This window comes from Protomyctophum bolini, assembly GCF_963924005.1.
Source record: "Protomyctophum bolini genome assembly, chromosome: 22".
Classification (NCBI taxonomy): domain Eukaryota; kingdom Metazoa; phylum Chordata; class Actinopteri; order Myctophiformes; family Myctophidae; genus Protomyctophum; species Protomyctophum bolini.
Window position 1 is genome coordinate 22082172 of NC_137883.1, and position 19308 is coordinate 22101479.

Genomic DNA, 19308 nt, shown 5'->3' on the forward strand with positions numbered 1-19308 from the left:
AGTGACTGGCTGACTGACTGCTTTTAGGATCTGTGTTAGTAGGTCAGTGGAAAAACGCGTCTCTGAGTGACGGGACCACGGGGCCAATGGGGAAACAGCGTGGCCCTTCGATACAGCCAATGGCTGTGCCTCCAACTATATGAATGATATGAATGTAATGTAATAATGGGCCTGGCTACTATGGCGAGATCATCCAGGATTCGTCACCACTCACCAGTGGTGGAAACTGGAAAGTGAAACAAGTAGGCTACATAACTTTACTGAAGTAGGCCTACTGTACTAGCACTAGTAACTAGAGACTAGAGTAGGCTTACTCTACTCTACTCTGGACGTGTAGGCCTAGTACTGTAGAGTAGCCCAACTAGGCGCTTTAAAAAATGAAAAGTCATATAATAGTCATATAATAATAATAATAACAGCAGTCTTTGATTGGCCAATGCATTCATTTTTACAAACTGAAATAGTAAGCCTAGGCTATTACAGTTTGAATACCAAACGAGTCGCCCGGCCTATGATACTACAGGGTATCCGGAGAACTTGCCAGTTTACCATCTCGCCGTGGCGAAAAGTGGAGAGCACTCGCCGCAAAAAAAAAAAAGAGAAGTGAAGTCATGTCGCCGCCTCGCCGGAACTGTGGACAGCTCGTCGGGACAGGTCGCCGGGATCTGTGGACAACTCACGGGACAGCTCGCCGTGGTGATGAGATTTACCGACCACATAATGAGAGTATGACTTTCGGGGGCCTTCGCGGCGACATGGCCGGCGAGATCTCTGCATTTTTCGCGGCGAGTCAGAAAACTGGCGAGTTCTCCGGTATTCCTTTACAGATGCATTAGGCCTACTTTAAAAAAAAACACAATTTCTTAATGTTTCTAATAAATTAAATGAATGCACAGACTGTAGGTGTAGTTTGTTTAGACTTCGATTTCTAAATATCTACCCTGCACCTGACAAAAAAAATACTTTTTAATACGAAGAAATAACTTCATTCTGCTCTGTTCCTCCTGAGATTGATTTGAGGCAAAAATTACATCATTACTTGATACATAAATTAATGTCAGTGATGGGAAGTTACTAGCCTAATTTATTCAAGTACCGTAGCTACTCTGGTGTAGACTATACTTAAGTAGCCTATACAATGAATGTTTACATTTTGAAATGTGTAGGTCATTTTAGGGGGGGGGGGGGGAATAGTGCTTTTACATTGGTACTGTACATATATTTTGATGTCAATACTCAATATGCCATTGAATAATCTGTTTTGAGAGATTACTGCTAATTGTCAATTGTTCAGAGTTGTGCTGTAACGTATAAGCGCCAATAGAGGGTGTTGTTGACCAGATAAAACATTCCAGAGTTTTGCAAGCGCTGTCATAATGAAAAATGCCAGGCGTTAGGCATATGGACAACTTAATAATGTATCGAGGCAAATGTGTTTATTTTCGTTGAAGATAAATGGTGAAATTATCCCTTCTTAAGCACTGAAATCAATGCCTCACACAAGAGCTTTGATATAGGTTCACACGTCACAGTTCATAAACAAATAAAACAAATACACTTAGACATTATTGTAGCACATGCAAAAACTTTGTTGAACAAGATTAGGATACTGTGAATTGACTACTTAAATTACTTTCTATAACCATTTCTAATATGCTCATTTTATATAACTGGTCCAACTTTCATACATTGTGGCTGTGCCGCCCATCCATCGCACGTGACTCGGAGTTATTTTTTACTGCTGTTTATTAACACCATGCTGAAAACACTGTGCTGTAAAACACCGTAGAACTGCCTTCCAAAACAAGACAACAAACAAAACATTAACTTGGACGTTCATACAATTACATTCATAATAATAATACATGACGTTCACAATAAGGCTTACAAACAAACAATACTGACCACTGTGCCTGCTTGCTTGCATGAATGGGGGGGGGGGGGGGGGCTTGGAGTTGGAACCTTCAGTCTTTCTTGAAAAACCTTTTTGTTTTCTCTTCTTTTCTCTATTTAACTTTACTTCATTTATTGTACTTAACTTCACTTTCTTCTGCTTTACATTTTATAGTTCACTTTACTTCATTCACTTTACTTATTCTTGTCTACTTTGCCTTCTTCCTTCTGCACAGAGCTCTCTCTCTCTCTCTCTCTCTCTCTCTCTCTCTCTCTCAGTGGTCTGCAGGTCTAGTCTATGGTCTGCACAGAGCTCTCTCTCATGTGATCTGCACAGTGCACTCTCCTTCTATGTAATGAGACTTCCGCCCTCTCTCACTCACAACAGGTGTAACCAACAAGCTTAATTACCAGAAGCACAGATGCAACAAAGACACATAATTGAGAACCCTCAACACATAGAACACACAGAGCGCCCCAAAAGGACAAATACAGAAACATGAAAACCTTGACATGGTGGCTATTTTCAATCTTTGTTTTATTCATTCTTGTAAAATGATGGTTCTGAAAACCTTTTGCAAACTGTTTGATATAGCTTTATTTTCTTTTATGTATTATTTGTAGTAAAAGTGATAAAAATGCATATTTACTGACCCATAAAATTATCGATTTTGCCTAAAGGTGGTGCTAGAGTAAAGGCCATGCCGCCATGGGGTCACCTAAACAGGCATGTATGGCTAATTGGCTATGCTGCAGTATGATAGTGAAACTGTAACTGCACATTTTCAAATAGATGTTATTTTTAAAAAGGTTGACACATAAATAAATAAAAACGCACCCGTGTGAAGTGAGGGGCCATCTAATCATCGTACATCATCATCAAGAATTGTGGTCCCTTATTGGCCAAGGGTTCCCACGAGGCCACGACATACATGTCGATTTGCTCAGACACATAGTAAATTCTCCATTCATTGTCAATGGCATTTTCAATGATGTTCAGACAACACGTGCTATATAGGAGGGGCAGGCACCCCTCAAAAATCTACTTTTACTTTGGTGATGTATTTTGAATACAGGCCCTTTTTGGCCTATAACCTACAGTATTTTTATGTTGCTGTTTTGCTGCTTTTTCTTAGGTATAAAAAGCAAAACTAATCTGACTACTTGTCCCACCCACCACTGCCACTGGTTAATAGAAAACTGTTGCTATGAGTAACAAATTACAAAGTAAATATAGTGCAGTGGTCATCGGTCTGTACTCAGACGCCAGACTATGACATCAGTCATCTTGTACCAACTTGGGAGAGCTGGGGGATCTCCATATATGGGCATAAAGTGGACACACACACACACACACACACACACACACACACACACACACACACACACACACACACACACACACACACACACACACACACACACACACACACACACACACACACACACATGCAGATAAACAGATTCCTGGATTTATGGATGGAAAGAACACAGTCACTCATGAGAAATCATATGGGGTGCACTTGAAAGGTTTTACCCACTATAACACAATGACTCAATACCACTATAACAGATAATAAAATAACTGGGCACTGTCCACCATCCTTTCAGATGGGGGTCCGTCCGTGACCAAATACATAATTTGGGGGTTGGAGTCCTTGACATGAAAAAGCATGAGACTCACAGCTTTTTTTTTTTTACAGCTAGTAAAATGTCCATGTAGTTTCCCAGGGCTCCCACTGTTTAACTAATACTCTCAATGACTAACTTTTATGAGCGAATGACAAAACATCAAACCATCACCAGGATGTTTAACATTCTCATCTTTAAGAGTCACTGCACATAAAGCTGACATCTTTTAAATTAAAGTTTATATGCAAGAATGCAGAATTTAGACATTACATGAAAATTGCGCGCGCACACACACACACACACACACGCGCATGCGTGTGTGTGAGCGACTCCCCCCACACATATCTTGAGAACCATCTGACCAATCTACTTCACTCCTGGGCCTGTGTATCGCAGAGAACCCGAGAGTGTGTTGTGTTAAGTGGGAATTTGGTCAATTCATCATATATCCCCTTAGGCTAGCATAGGTAAGGCGCATACCACATACCACGCTCTAATGCAGTCTGACAGCAAGCCGCAGGTTCGATTCCCGAGCCTGGCGACCTTTGCTGCGTGTAACCCCCCGCTCTCCTCCGTGTCAGTCAGCCACGGAGGTGGAGCTTCTTTTCCATCCACCAGCTGTCTAAAATGACGTCAGGTGTCAGCTTCCTCTGTCCTCGGCTGTGCGCGAAGGTGTGCCTGCACTGTAAGTCTGCGTGTCTGTCTGCCTATCTCCCACAGTCCCTGTTATGCCCATGCAAGAAGAAGAAGAAGAAGAAGAAGAAGGAAAGGTAGAATACCAACAAGGGACCATATAGGCCTTTCGGGCTTGGTCCCTTACAAAATACAAAATATATAGGAAAGATGATAAACACATCACAACAACTTAAAAAGATCATCAATGTTGTCTTTATTTGGACTTTATTCAATACTCAACGGTAGAACACAATATTATGGTTAGCATATTATTATGACTGCTTACAAGAACATTGTACCAGTAATATCACCAGGCTAATAATATTTAGCACATGAACATAACAACAACAACAACAACAAAGTGTCCATATATAAATTACAAAATGGTACAACAATGGTATCCAAAGTAATAGTTTTAAAACCAGTCTAAACTATTGGAGGAGACATAGGTCCTTTCTCTGAACATTCTATGGTATGTAGGCAGTGTTGGGCGAGTTAGAGAAATATGTCACTTAGTTATTTATTACTTAAACCCTATATGGTTAAATGGAGTCCAACAGGGCTCTAGCCTCTATACTAGTGTGTTTTCTGTTATTCTGGGGAGAGCATTTGCAGAAAATAGCCGTTCGACCAGCTCACAAAGCTTGTTTTCTGCAAAAGCTTTCCCCACAATATACGGATGCTGGGGTTTAAGAGGTTAAAAACATCAGCGATTCTCAACCTGTGGGCCGTGGCCCATCGGTGGGCTGTGTGAGGACAAAACGCTCAGATTTTAATATTTAATAAAACATTAAGATATTAAATCATATATATGTGTGTAAAGAAAAAAAGGGCTATAGTTCCATCGATCCAAACCCAAACACAAATTAAACATGCATGCGGCCCACACATCTGACTATTTAACACTGGTTGGGCTGCGGGACACTTTCAAGGTTTTCAAATGGGACCCTGATTCAATTATAAAAGGTTTAGTATCACTGCATTGCATCACTTGTTATCAAGAGTAACTCGTTACAATACAAGATTTGTTTTACTATATTAATACTTTTGCTACCCAACTCTCCCTTCATAATTGTGTCATAATAATTTTGCAAGAGGCCGCATGTTTTCAAAGAAGAGATATAAAAGGCAGTATTGCATCGCATCACAACGTGTTGATATTATTACCATATTGCCAAGTGTGATAAATGACACTAGTGGTCCACAACTAGTTTTGTCTTACATAACCCTTGAGTTGTTGCCATGCCGACAGTACCCCATCACTCACGTGTTCTGATGATTCTGTTAAATGAGTTCCATCAACTGTCTTAGTTTAGTAGAAATTGAAAATTGCGGAAATTGCGTAAATTGCAGAAATTGCGGAAATTGCGGACAACCATTGGCCAAATTGTCAAATAATATAAAAAAAGAGGCAAACATTGTGAATTGTGAACTTGTCCCCAGTTCAAATATGATTATTTTGGGGGGTCGCAGCCTGAAAAGGTTTAGTTTAGTACTGTACACTGGCTGCTATCTTGTCAAATGTCAATCATAGTCAAATGTCAAATCAGTCAAAACTATCCAGGGAGAGTGAGAGACGTTTGAAGTTTGAACCAGTTATCCATGTTCGCTTGCATTAGTTTATTTGGCTGCAGATTTGACCTTCATGGGTTTATTGGTTTTAACATGCGTCAAGTCAGCGGTTCGCAAACCCTTTTCGTGTTAACGATGATATATGTACTTGACCGCGGACCACCATCTGAAAATGTTTTATGGCAGGGACCCTCAGAAGAGAAGATTTGTATTAAAAAAAGTTATTAAAATGTCTCCAAACATTTTAGATTTGTATTTCTTTCAAAAATAGCAGTTGGAGCGGTGCAGACACAACATTTTAGCAATGGGCCTTTGAAATGACTTTCAATATTTATTGGGTACAGGCTTCTGCGTGTGCATCCCATATTTATTTCCATATCATTTGGGGAATAACTTATAAATGAATAAATAAAGCGCCAAAAGAAAATACCAATTCCAAGTGCCCCTGGTTGGGAACCAATGAATATACTACTCGTTACTGGGGAAAGAATTGATATTACCATTAACATATTACTTAACCCTAACCTAAACCCTGATAATAGGAAAGGTGTGCAGCTGTAATAAAGCCTGATTTGTACTTCGCCATATGATGGTGTCTTGCTGTGAAAATAGAACACTTTCATAACACAAATCAAGCATAACACTGAACTTGGAATCGCTGCTGAACATGTCACTGGGGTCAAATCCAGTAATATGAAATGTAGTGTAAGTGATACTTGTTTAGTTAAAACAAAAGTTAAAAAGTAAAATAATGATAGTAGTCATTGCTATAGAGCGGTGGTTCTCAAACCTTGTTTTGCTTCGGTTTTAAGTAGGCTATCCCCTTGATGCAACTACATTAAACTGCAAGAGAAAACCATGGCTAGCAATAGCATATGAATGCTATGAATTAATGATAAACAACCTTTAGAAGTCATATATGGAAATAAGAGTTAAAGAGCTGCAATTCAAGCCTCCTGCAGCACATGCATTTTTAAACAGTGGCCATAACACTTCAGTGAGTCCAGGTTTGATATCACTATATTCAAGTAATGTGCAAATAAACATTGCTTTTCTATTCAATAACAGTCGTACTGCTATTGACAAACACAGCTTTTGTCACTGTGTAAAAAAAAAGAAAAACAGTAAAATTAATTCTTCCATTTTTCACTTTCTCGTACACCCATTTGAGAAAAACGGCTATAACGAAAAAGAACACTTTATTATCCATTACCTTTGACATTAAATGGAAATTTCACTTTGGCACTCTTGCAGTATAAAACAGATAATAAAACACAGAATCAACAACTAGTGTTGTGCTCAGTAATAGGGGTCTCCCCATATCTTCAGATCTTTAATAAACAGAAAATAATGTTTCAAGTGGGTTGTCAATTTCAATCCAAGGATTAGAGATTTGTGAGCTCCAATTCTTATAGTGTTCCAGGTCCAATTTTGTTTCATCTCTTCCAATTATACTTGTTTAATCTGTGGCATCCTGACCTGAACATTTATTTTCTGTTTCTGTACCAAAAAGCCAGAGAGACCCCTGTTACTGAACAAACACTTATTTACAAAGAGAATGTAGAGCTATTTAACACTTATTTGAACAAAAACACTTACACCACATTTAAAACTACTACTGCTTACTTTTTGTTGTTGATATTTCAGTGTAGATGAGGGTCCCAGAGATAAAAAAAATAAAAATAAAAGCTATCAAATGGCGTGTCCGAATAAATGCATGTATCATACTGGGGGTCCTTGAAATAAAATAAAAAAAAGGTTGAGAATCACTGCCGTTAAGTATTATGCATTAAAATATTCCACTTGTTAAAAAAGTGGCACTCCAATTTAAAAGAATAGATAAGAAACATAGAAACATGTTTTTGTCTCAAAACACTGAAATTACCACTGTCTGTCTGTCTGTGAACAAAATAACTTCAGCTATCATTTCCATAGTTATTAAATAAATACGTTGCTAAATCGTATCCAGGTTCTAATCGTCATACATTCTACAACGTGTCACATTTCATTTTGACCACTGCTGCTCAGACTCCAACTCCATCTTTCATAAAACCGCAGTAACAATCATCTCAAATGTTCTGTCCAACTGACATGGCAACTTGTGTTTAAGGAATCCTGGCATGAGAGCAAAATGTTTGATGTCGCACAATAGTAAGAGTAGAAATTGTTCTTGTATTGGCTTTGCAACACCAACCCAACAAACAACATTTGCTTGATCCTCTTTGGCCCTTTCTAATGAGTTGTACGGGTACCTTTTTTACGTAAAGAGTTTTTTCCCCCGATGTGAGATGTGCTTTGCTGTCCAAAGCGCCAGCCAGAGCTACGATAAACCGTTCAGTTGCAAAGCGTTCCCTTCACTGCCTTTCTCCTCATTACTCCCCAAGCGAGCTTCGCTCGCATCACATTTTGGCTTTTTCCCCCCTCTGTTCCATATTGTCTGCCAAAGAAAATGCTCAAAAAAGCCCGAATTATACTTCATCATACTCTGCATCGCTCGCAAATAGCTGATGGACGAGTGCACAACGCGTCACGTCCACGGGCTCGTCGATCCGGCTATTTCCGGCGTGCAACATTGTCAATGCGACAAAGTACAAAAACAAGCTTTATTACGCCTCCACACACGACGTCTCCTCCTCCTGAACGCCAGTCTGTTTTGGATCGCCGTCGCCAAGCAGTTCCGTCTCGGGCACCGATAGGTCATCGTCAGGCTCCGGCCCGTTGTGGGACGCGGCGTCGTCGCCCAGGCCCCCCCCGCCGCCGTCGTTGTCGGCCTCTTTGCGCTCGTCGTCGAGCAGCGCGGCCCGCTCCGCCGCGGACAAGCTGGGCGGCCCCGTGGTGACGTAGCCCGTGGAGGTGGAGCCGCTGTGGCTGCCTGCGCTGTGGTGAGAGCCCGCCTTATTGGCCGGCGCCATCTGAGGGTGGTGGGATACCCGCTGGTGGTGGTGGGGCGCGGCGGGCTGGTGGTGGGACATCTGCTGCTGATGGGACATCTGCTGCTGATGGGGCATGGCCATGGGCATCTGCATGGAGTATAAGTTCTGCGGGTATGGGTACGGGTAGGCGGGTATGGACTGGTAGCCGTTGACGGGGATGTAGATCGGTTGAGGTCCCATGGGGCCCCGGTGCATGGGGCCCTTCATCTGCATGAACTGGGCCTGCTGGGGGAACGCCGGCATGCACTTCTTGGGGCTGGCGTAGCGCGAGCCATTGGCACCGCCGCCGCCACCGCCGCTGGTGATGATGCTGCTGACGTTGCTGACGGGGCTGGTGCTCAGGGAGCTGGTCTGCGTGGTGTGGCTGGTGCCCGAGCTCTGCGCAGAGCCCGTGGTGTAGTTGCTGAGGCTCTCCCAGGCGCGCAGCCGCGCGTGGATGTCCTTGAAGCCTGGCCTCCTGGAGGTGAGGAAGCAGGGTTGTTATTAGGGGTTAGACGAAACGAACGATTAGATGAAACTAAAGAGATCCAATAAATACATTACACCTATACGCCACCCCTTATCCCTTATCTTCCATAAACTTATTTGCCGTTTTGAAAATCCTTTTAAAATAGTTCAACTAGCCGATCTACATCGACACGTTGTGAGATTGTAGATCGGCTAATTGAACATTTTTTTTTATATTTTTCAAAATAGTAAAAGAATCACACCATCATCATACATCATCTCATACTGGCCAATCATAATTTGCGTCCTCACTTTTGTCTTCAATGTTTGTGGACATAGGAGGGGCTGGTGGTATAGGGATAAGGGGTAAAAGGTGGTCCAAAACTAAACTGAAATCGAAAATAAAATGTCAAACACCCCCCCCCCCCCCCGCCACAAAAGTAAATGAAAAGATGTTAAAACGATGCTAACCTGGCGGGGAACTCGTTCCAGCACTCCAGCATGAGGGCGTAGGTCCAGGCGGGGCAGTCGTCGGGGCAGGACAGCAGCTGGTGAGCGCGCACCATCTCCATCACGTCCTGGTTGGAGCAGCCGCAGTACGGCTGCAGGCCGTAGCTGAACACCTCCCACATCACCACGCCGTACGACCACACGTCAGAGTCCGTGGAGAACTTACCTGTAAAAGGGGGGGTTGATCATACTATAAATATTCTGTGACTACTTGAAAGGTATGAAAAAATAAAGCTGGCAGTGGGTGGATTACATTTTATTCATAAAAAACGCACATAGTACCGCCGGGAATCAACAGAACAAACGCAGTGGAAATAGCTAATTTTCCGCCTCCCAAAACACAACGTACCGTAGGCGATGGCCTCCGGGGCCATCCAGCGGATGGGGAAGGGGCTGGCGTTGCCCATGATGTTGCAGTAGTCGGCCGAGTACACGTCCCGGACCAGGCCCAGGTCCATGATCTTGACTTGGAGCTTGTCGTAGACGAGGACATTGCGCGCCGCCAGGTCCTTGTGCACCACGTTGTGCGTGGACAGGAACTCCATGCCGGCCGCGATCTGCGTCACGATGAGCAGGAAGTCAGCCTGCTCCAGTGTGGAGGACCGAACCGTCCGTCCGTCGTCCGAGCTGCCGCCTATAGGGATGGAGACGATAAATTGTTATTATCGTTTATCGCAGTGGTTTCGATAGTTCATCAGTAAGTTGGATGAAATCCTACCTGGAGGAAAGAGAACATTATCTATTCTCTTTGGGTCTAACCACTCCCTTAGTAGGGTAAATGATTTCAGTGTCAGAATTGACGTCATTATAATTGCTAGTAAAGTAGAGATTACATATCTGGGCTGTATCCTGGACAACAAGCTGACAGGTGAAGGCATGGCAACAAGGGCGATCAAAAAAGTAAATCAAAGGACAAGATTCTTGGGGAGAATCTCCTCCTTTGTAAACAAGAGGGCTTTTCGGTGCTATCCTTTTGGATAAATGTGCTTTGACTGTACCATGTCAATCAATCAATCAATCAATCAATCAATCAATCAATCAATCAATCAATCAATCAATCAATCAGGTGGTTAAACGGAAGTGGCATATTATGTTTGAAGCAAATATTTTCCTCATCGCGATAATATCGTCGATCCGCGACAATCGCGACGTGACAATTCCCGCATCGTCCTCCTCCTCGTTCTGCCCCTTACCGCCAACGACGTCCGAATGCGGCGAGCGTGTCACCAGGAACTCGTGCAGGTCGCCCAGCGGCGAGTAGCCGAAGAGCATGCTGATTGGCTGCTCCTTGGTGACCATGCCCAGCAGCGTGACCACGTTGGGGTGCTGCAGGCGCGCGCGGACCGCCGCCTCGCGCCGGAACTCCTCCAGCAGAGCACCGCCGTCCTCCTTGTCCTTCAGCGTCTTGATGGCCACCACCTGTGTTGCAGCGGTTGGAAAAAAGCACTCAAGGTTATTACTTAAGTAAATTTAGAAATTTAGAAATATATACTCCCGTTACATGTGAACGTCCGGAATTCAACGTGTGCTGGAGTGAAAGCGCAAAAGTATTGGCTTCAAAATGCACTTGCAAAGTGGTCGTTATGCAGAATGTGCCACTTCAAGTTTTCAAATGTATAGGCATCTTTTGAAAATAACTGACATTAAAACTAAACCAGTAAGACGCCCTGAGGGCGAAAAGTGACGAGGTCGCGTGTACGCATCTGCCTGGGTGACGGCAGGGCGAGGTGTGACCATATGTGGAGATGTGATGTCACGAGGAGTGACCAAAAATGTTGACTATACTAACGGACAAACGGACGGGTGGGAGATGCAGGACCTACAGTCGCAATTAAAACTACAAAATTACCGTAAAAATTACAATGAAAACTAAACCTAAAAAGCTAAATGCTAATATCCTTGCCTGGCTGGGCTCGCCGGGCACCATGCCGTACAGGAGAGCCTTGTAGATCTTGCCGAATCGGTCCTCGCCGAGCTCCTCCATGAAACGCACGGCGGATAGGCCGATCTCCCGTAGCTTGGCCTGGGAACACACAAATCGTCATTTTCTGAAATCCTACTTGATCATACTACAGTGTCACACGAAAGCATTAAAAGTAGAAGATCTGCAAGCTCGAAGCGCTTTTTAATGCATACCAAACCGAGACGGTAATTGTAAAGTTTGAGAATGAGTCTGTACCTGCTGTTTCTGCTGGTTGAGGAAGGGCAGTTCCATGTCTTGGCTGACGGGGGAGCCGGTGAGCTGGCGGCGAGGGCTGTCGCTGGACTCCTTCTGCTTGTTGCGACACATGTAGACCAGGAAGAAGAGGCACGCGATCACCAGGGGAATGGCGATGCTGGGCACCAGTATGTACAAGATCTCCCTCCTTATGTTGTCTGGAGGCCCTGCGAGTAAAATAAGACAAAACATGTTCTGTATTGTATGTCTCGTATGGTGAATTATAAATATAACTGGCTGTGCCGGTTGTAAAGGCTGCGCCTTTTGGTAGGCGGTCTCAAATCGGTGAAACGCTGTGCAGCGTAAGCAGGAAGCGATAGTCACCATTCCCCAGAACAACAACAACAGACTCACGCGATTGAAGAAGAGATCTAGCGTTTGACCCACCGTGCGGGTAAAACACCGAGGAACGCTCAGCATGGCGTCCATCATTACGGGACCCTCTCTAAAATGAGATGCTGCATCTCAAGGGGCTATCCTTTCAATAAATTCTGACCAAATCATATATACCATCATATTATGGTAAGAAAATAGCTTAAATCAGAAAAGGTTTAGAACCAAAGAATAAAGTAAAAGTACAAACAACTGTGCTTTGAGTGAATGCACTTATAGTTACTCACTGCAGGGATGGATGTCACACAGGTCCACCCTGACCTGGGCGTCCAGGGTGAAGCACCAGGGTCCCTCCATCTGGCCCCCCGGGTTGCGGCAGAAGTTGTGTCCCCCGCGCAGCTCGGGGTACTCCACAGGGGACAGGTGGTGGCTGTGGGGGTACTGGGACATCCAGGGCTGGCACGTGTAGCCAGAGCGGGTGACGCTGGTGGTGCCGTGGTAGGCGGCCCCACTCCCGTTGTAGCAGCTGTGGTCCGTGGATCTGGAGACTGTGGGAACGGACACAGGGACAGTTTGTTATCCCATTTAGACCTGAGACCAGATTCTACAAAATGTCTTCTAAATCCTGACAGTTTTAAGTAAAAAGAAAAGTTTCTATATCAGATCTTCTCTCAGGACCTCAAAGACGATATGTGTCTCTTGAGTCTGTTTGATTCGAACTGTTCCCGAATACGGTTGCCTGGTCCCCGCTGGCCATGATTCACATTGGCCTTCCTGCTGGAAGATTCAACAGTGCACCCTGGTACACTTCATTCAACGTATGTGCCTCAGAGTGGACTATGGGGCTTTTGGGAGAAAATGTCATGTCCAACAGCTTGTGCTACTCTCAAACACTAGCGGATGACCAATCATTCTTTGTCAACATTCAACTAGAACTACCAGAAGTACAACCCAGGTAAAATAATGTGTCATTATAAAAATATATAAATTATGATTATAGACCTTGTTTTAGTACGGATGGCTTTCACATTGCAGCAATCCGTATCCGAGCCTTGATTGATTGAGATCCCGGGTACGGTCGGGCGATCCGCTCCCGGGTACAGTACGCATCGCTCACATTACTACCTGCCAAGTAGCCTGGGCACCATTTCATTTCGGTATATGATCCGGGCTGGAGCCGGATCATATACTGTCATGTTGTAGGCAATGGTTTGCCTACAACTAAAAGCAATAAAAGCTCTCGTAAGCGAGAGCTTTTATTGAGAGGGAAAAGGAAGTTGTCGCCACCTGTTCCGACTACAAAACAATACTACAACATGACGTAACCACATCATCCGGCCCCAGGCGGGATCATACGGACTTTTGAAACAGAGACCAGGCTTTCCTCCGAGGCGGTGGAAAGCCTGGTGAGGCGAGGTTACCTGCCAAGTGGTCCCGCCTGCGCACCCAGGACCATAGTGTGAATCCCCTCTTAAACGTGACGCATTGGGAGCTTGTAGATCAGCTATTAGACGCATTGGGAGCTTGTAGATCAGCTATTAGACATTTTGACATTTTCTCACATTTGAAAACTCGTAAAACAGGACATTCTGCATAAGGAGTACTTTTACTTTTAGTACATTTTCAATGCGATACTTGTATACTACTTGTACACAGAGTACTTCTACATTGCAGTATTGCTACTTGTGAGCACTTCTTCCACCACTGTGTGCGTGCATGTGTTTGTGCGTGTGTGTGTGTGTGTGTGTGTGTGTGTGTGTGTGTGTGCGTGCGTTTGGACCTACAAGGGTCCAGCTTCTCCATGGGTATTCCTATTCTCATGCAGTTGGCGGCGTCGCGCGTGCCGGGGTGCGGCAGCAGGTGGCAGCGTGGCAGGTCCAGCTGCATGAGGATCATGGGGTTGGAGCGGGCGATGGTGTACTCCGCGAGGCACAGGTCCTTCTCCAGGGCCTCGCACTCGTCCCGACACAGCTGCACGACAATCACAATCACAGGAATCACAAATCAGAGGAATCCCACTACCAGAATCAGAATAGGGTCGTCGACGTGGTGTGTGGCTGCTAGGGCCGAGCTTACCAGCACTCCACTTGCCTAAACACTTCCATCAAACAGTGATGCACACCAATTGGTGTGGCCATTCTGTGGCCATTCTACAGGCCACAGTATTCTACGTTACACGCATTATTATTATTTATTTTCTTTGTGGCGCTAGAGCTCAACCGACAGCCGGCCGAACTTCTAGTCAGTAGAATCAGAATCACCGTTTTATATATATATATATAAGATTGTCGTCACATGCAGCTGTTTGCGTGATATTTAGAACAGTGTCGTCACATGCAGCTGTGTACCTGTCGTCGCCGCGGGCCGCGCACTCCCTCGTCGCACAGCGGGAACACGTAGTGGCAAAAGGACGGGATGGCAAACTTGGAGCATTGGTCCGACAGCTGAGTGGAGGTACCGATCATCGTGAAAGCAGCTGGCAGGGAAGAGAAGACATACAGCCATGATTAGACAGTGTACAGTGTAGATCAAGAGTTCCCAAACCAAAGTCCACAAAATAAGTCCAATAAATGACATAGCACCAATGAATTACATTGCACCAATACATTTTAGCATGCAGCACGCCACATGAATTCACTAAATAATGAAACTATTGACCAAACAACAGAAAATCCCTAACAAATATGAAATGATATGAAATATGAAAGCTCAAGCCTGTAGCTTTTGCCAAAACAGTTTCCTTTCTCCACACTGTATTTATCAGAGTTTAGACTGAGACTGCCTGACACACAGAGACAGTGACGATATCAATATATCAGTGACGGAGTTAGTGAAATGAAAACGGCTGATCTAGGTCAGTGGTTCCCAAACGTTTTAACTTGAGACCCGAAAAATAAATGAGACGTTTGCCCGGGACCCAAACTACTGAAAACAGCCGATCTACAAGTGCCGTGTTGTGAGTTTGTAGATTGGCTATCTTCACTACTTGTTTTCTAATTTATGGAAATTATTAGATTTATTTTTAGATTTATTCATCAAATTACTAGAAAAGAAATCAATGCATTTTGTTTTCATGATTACTATTACTATTATTATTATCATTATTATTCTTTTGCTTTTTGGGAATGTTTGTTTGTTGAAAATGTTTTGAAATAATAGTGATTAAAAACTAAAATGTAGGAAACCAAAAAATAATGGGACCCATGACAATGTGTCCGCGACCGACAAATGTGTTTGTGAACCAGTGACCTATAGGTCTTTCCCTCACCGGTGATGCGGTTCTCACTCTCTCCTTGCATCTGCAGGGACTCCACGTAGATGCTCTGGTTGCCGACGAATCGAGCGCATGCGATGCCCCTGTACGGCTGGCAGAACCCTTTGTCTTGTGTCCTAAAAACAAACAGACATTAGTTTCACAATAAGATACCACACACAGAGACCAGCAAGGAGGACCCCTTAGCTGAGAGAGTGCGGAGGCAGCTAGGGGGCCCCCACTACATATGAAATTGTGATTAAACGGTTTCGTCTACAACTACCAGTGTTGTGTAAATTAATGGTAGACATTTAACCACTTAAATCCTCAATAGTTAGTAAACGTGACCTTTGGCCCTGTACTTGGTCTTCAGCACCAAACCTTTTTGCCTGAAAATAGCCAATCTACAATCTCACAACGCCTCGCGCTTGAGGGAACCCGGTCTCAAAGTGACCCGTTTTTCTCACTTTCACTGTAACATACACAGTATACACACGTGTAAATAAAAATGATGTAGGCAATTAAAAAAAGACTAGGCGATGTTACAGGCTGATTAAAAAAAGGTGTGTTTTTGAGTGGTGCAACCACTCCAAGGAACAGCAATGTCCGTGTCCGCCTATGTGTTCACCTATGTGTTCACCTATGTGTTGGTTAATGAGCACGTATAATGAGTACCAGTAGGGGCGCTGTTGTGCCAGAACAGAGAGAGGGATAGTGCTGCACTGTTGCCTGCTAATGAGAGAGAGAGAGAGAGAGAGAGGTGGGGGGGGGGGGGGGGGGGGGGGGGTGCACCACTCAGTTCACACGGGTGTGATTTTTTGTTCATTCTTGAATACGACAGACAGACAGACAGACAGAGAGGAGGCCAACGCAGCAGAGAGCTTCAAGTAGGATTGTAAGGCGGCACAGCTGGGGGAAGAACCACAGCCTAATGTGATCTAGTTTAATCTGGTGTATCTGTGCAGGGCATCAGCACCACAGGTCCGACCTGCGTTGTTTACTCAGTAAAAAATAAACAACCTGCGACGACCGGGACTTTAAAGCAAGTAACACTGAGGTGGTTTGAGTGGGCATGTCTGCACTGGAGTGTTTAGAGAGGTTGGAATGCACTTGAACCCACACACACACACACACGCATGCACGCGCACATACACGCATGCAATTGCACGCACACACACACACACACACACACACACACACACACACACACACACACACACACACACACACACACACACACACACACACACACACACACACACACACACACACACACACATATAAATATACTTGTGAGGACGTCAACATTTTAGTACGACATGGAAAATAGCCAGGGAAATAAATGTCTGTTTTCCGGTGAACGTATAGTATAGTATAAATCAGGCATAACACAATCTATTCCTCAAATTTGAAATAGTTGTGTGGGCATTTGGCTCTCACAAGTACAGTAATACAGGTACAAACACACACACACACACACACACACACACACACACACACACACAGCTAAACATGGTAATTACTTACGATTCATCGGGGCCATGTGTGGGTAGCAGGCCTGTGTAATGAAGGAGAAGAGAGCGTGTTTAAAAAGTCATTGGAACATAATTTCCATGCAGTTTGTTTCTCTCTGTTTATGAAACGAACTCCGCCCATACCCACAGAAACAACAAATATGACGCAACACCAACATGTTGTCAGACACTATAGAGTCCGGCCTATATGCCAGGTTTTTGGGTCCTATCCTTGTTTTTTGGAGCGCCCCCACAAACTCTGCAGTGGTGGGCAGGGACTTCACCACTGTGCCACCCGAGCGCCTCATTAAATCAAGGGCTTCCCACACTTTTCAGGCCGCGACCCCCCATGGACCCCCCCATGACAAGCACTTGTAGGCATTTACATTTTTGACTCGGTTCATCAGATAAACATTGTGAAAGTAGCTGAAATACAAGCTCACAATGTTTGTACTTACTGACATTTCAAGTAGTCACAGAATATTTATATCCAGTACGATCGACCCCCCGGGCGTTGACAAACACGCAGGGTACTATTTCTGTGCTTTTTTTTAAGTTTTGTTGTCAAAGCGACCATACGTTCTCTATAGAGGCCATTGAAAAGAACATGCTGGCGGACATGGAAGTGGAACGACAGGAGCAGAGATCAAGGCATTTCAGAATATCCTGTAACGTGGGAGCAGTTTTTTTGCGATCACATTGCGATTTCCTGGTTTCAATGACAGTCAAACGGTGACTCATACTGTAGGTTAGAGAAGAGCGCCATCGAGCATGAAAGAAACGCAATACGCGGCAAAAGACGTTCTCTGCGGTGTGGGCTATTGGGGGAAAAAAGTATGTAAAAAGACGTCATTAGCGGTGAATGAGTTAAGCTAACCGTCTGGGGACCCCCCCCAAAAATTGGGGATGCCCAGTTTGGGAACTACTGCAATAGAAATACCCTGACACAAGACGATGTGTGTGTTTATAATACCTAGCTTGACCAGCAGCACGCCCGTGGCTGAGATGACCTTGACGGAGTTGGAGGCCACACACTGGTAGAAGCCGCTGTCCGTCACGTCCAGGTCTGTGATGCGGAGCTTGGAGCCCGCCTCCGTCTTGCGTATGGAGATGCGGCCCTGCTCCTGGACCACGGGGGCGTCGTTCTTCAGCCAGCGGATGGTGGGCCGCGGGTTGCCCGTCACCTTGCAGTGCAACGCGGCCGCCTGGCCCTGGAAGTGGGTGATGTTGTTCACCGGCTCCTGGAACTCTAGGAAGTAACCTAGAAATGTGGAAAAGAATACATTTTTAGTGAAGTAATACGATATTTAGAAGAGGATTCATTCGCAGTTCCTGGTTCGATGAAATTGGCTAAATAGATGCAATGTGTTATTACCTTCAGCTGTGGGAGCAGCTCCACTCTGTGTCCCCGACAGCCCCTCCGTGTCCACTAGCACACACACACACACACACACACACACACACACACACACACACACACACACACACACACACACACACACGAGAGAGAAAGAGCAGTGTTAATTTTGTCGACTTAAACAATGACGTAAAATGTTCGTCCACTACCTTTTTTCACTGACGAAAACTAAATAAAAACTATATGATGACTGAAACTATGACTGAAGATATTGATGATTTGATTTTTTTTTAAATTATTATTATAATATATTTAATTATTATTAAATATATTAAATATTTACAGGCATAAATCAGGAAATCTCTTTAATCTCTTTTTAAATCCATATTACTTAAAAATTATAATAAAAAACAACAGCAACAATTCACGTACCCAGTAATGCGGTGAAATCTTTGCCTAGATAAGTGACTTATAAATAGGGATGGAGCTCGTTCATTTTAATTGATAACGAGCAGCTTATCGATCAGGCTTATTGAGCCCGGTTCTTATCGAGCCCACTATCGAGCATTTTCTATTAGTTTGTGAAAAGGCAGGAGACGACAAATTCTGAACAGAACCAGTATATTGTACTTTTCTAACGGACGGAAGGCAATTTACCTTTTCACTTTCAAATAATATTGAGGAATATATATGTGTATATAATATAATATGTGTGCCGTCACTTTAAAAGTGTAATTTTGTTTACCTGCGCTGCTTGGCAGGTATCCGGTATAGAGGGTAATTGGATTTCTTAATCGCCTCTTGTCTTAAACACGATGTCATTGGCCGCTATGCTTGATAAGCCCAAAGCTTATTGATACTGGGTACTCAATAAGCTTTTCGGGTATCAAGCTCCATCCCTACTTATAATATGTCAGGTGTATATAATCATTAATTTAATGCAGCCCAGGTTCCTGTTACAGTAAGCATGA

General features: G+C 44.1%; 1 protein-coding gene across 2 annotated transcripts in view; it reads right to left on the bottom strand.

Moving 5' to 3' along the window:
* Positions 1 to 4403: 4403 nt before the first annotated feature.
* ror2 (receptor tyrosine kinase-like orphan receptor 2) overlaps positions 4404 to 19308 on the bottom strand; it is a 36497-nt gene continuing 21592 nt past the window's right edge. Inside the window, exons 2-15 of one of the 2 annotated variants that reach the window (XR_013963467.1) lie at positions 18356 to 18409; positions 17954 to 18241; positions 16994 to 17024; positions 15482 to 15603; positions 14562 to 14689; positions 13998 to 14184; positions 12501 to 12761; positions 11842 to 12047; positions 11566 to 11685; positions 10856 to 11081; positions 10012 to 10296; positions 9624 to 9828; positions 6351 to 9162; positions 4404 to 5258 (exon numbers count right to left, since the gene is read on the bottom strand). Coding sequence is in view for 1 of the 2 variants with exons in the window: in XM_080756312.1 (XP_080612438.1) it covers positions 8379 to 9162; positions 9624 to 9828; positions 10012 to 10296; positions 10856 to 11081; positions 11566 to 11685; positions 11842 to 12047; positions 12501 to 12761; positions 13998 to 14184; positions 14562 to 14689; positions 15482 to 15603; positions 16994 to 17024; positions 17954 to 18241; positions 18356 to 18409 (2897 nt within the window). In the remaining variant the exon portion in view is untranslated. Of the gene's footprint in view, positions 9163 to 9623; positions 9829 to 10011; positions 10297 to 10855; positions 11082 to 11565; positions 11686 to 11841; positions 12048 to 12500; positions 12762 to 13997; positions 14185 to 14561; positions 14690 to 15481; positions 15604 to 16993; positions 17025 to 17953; positions 18242 to 18355; positions 18410 to 19308 lie in introns of both variants that reach the window. The other variant, XM_080756312.1, reaches the window with a different exon arrangement.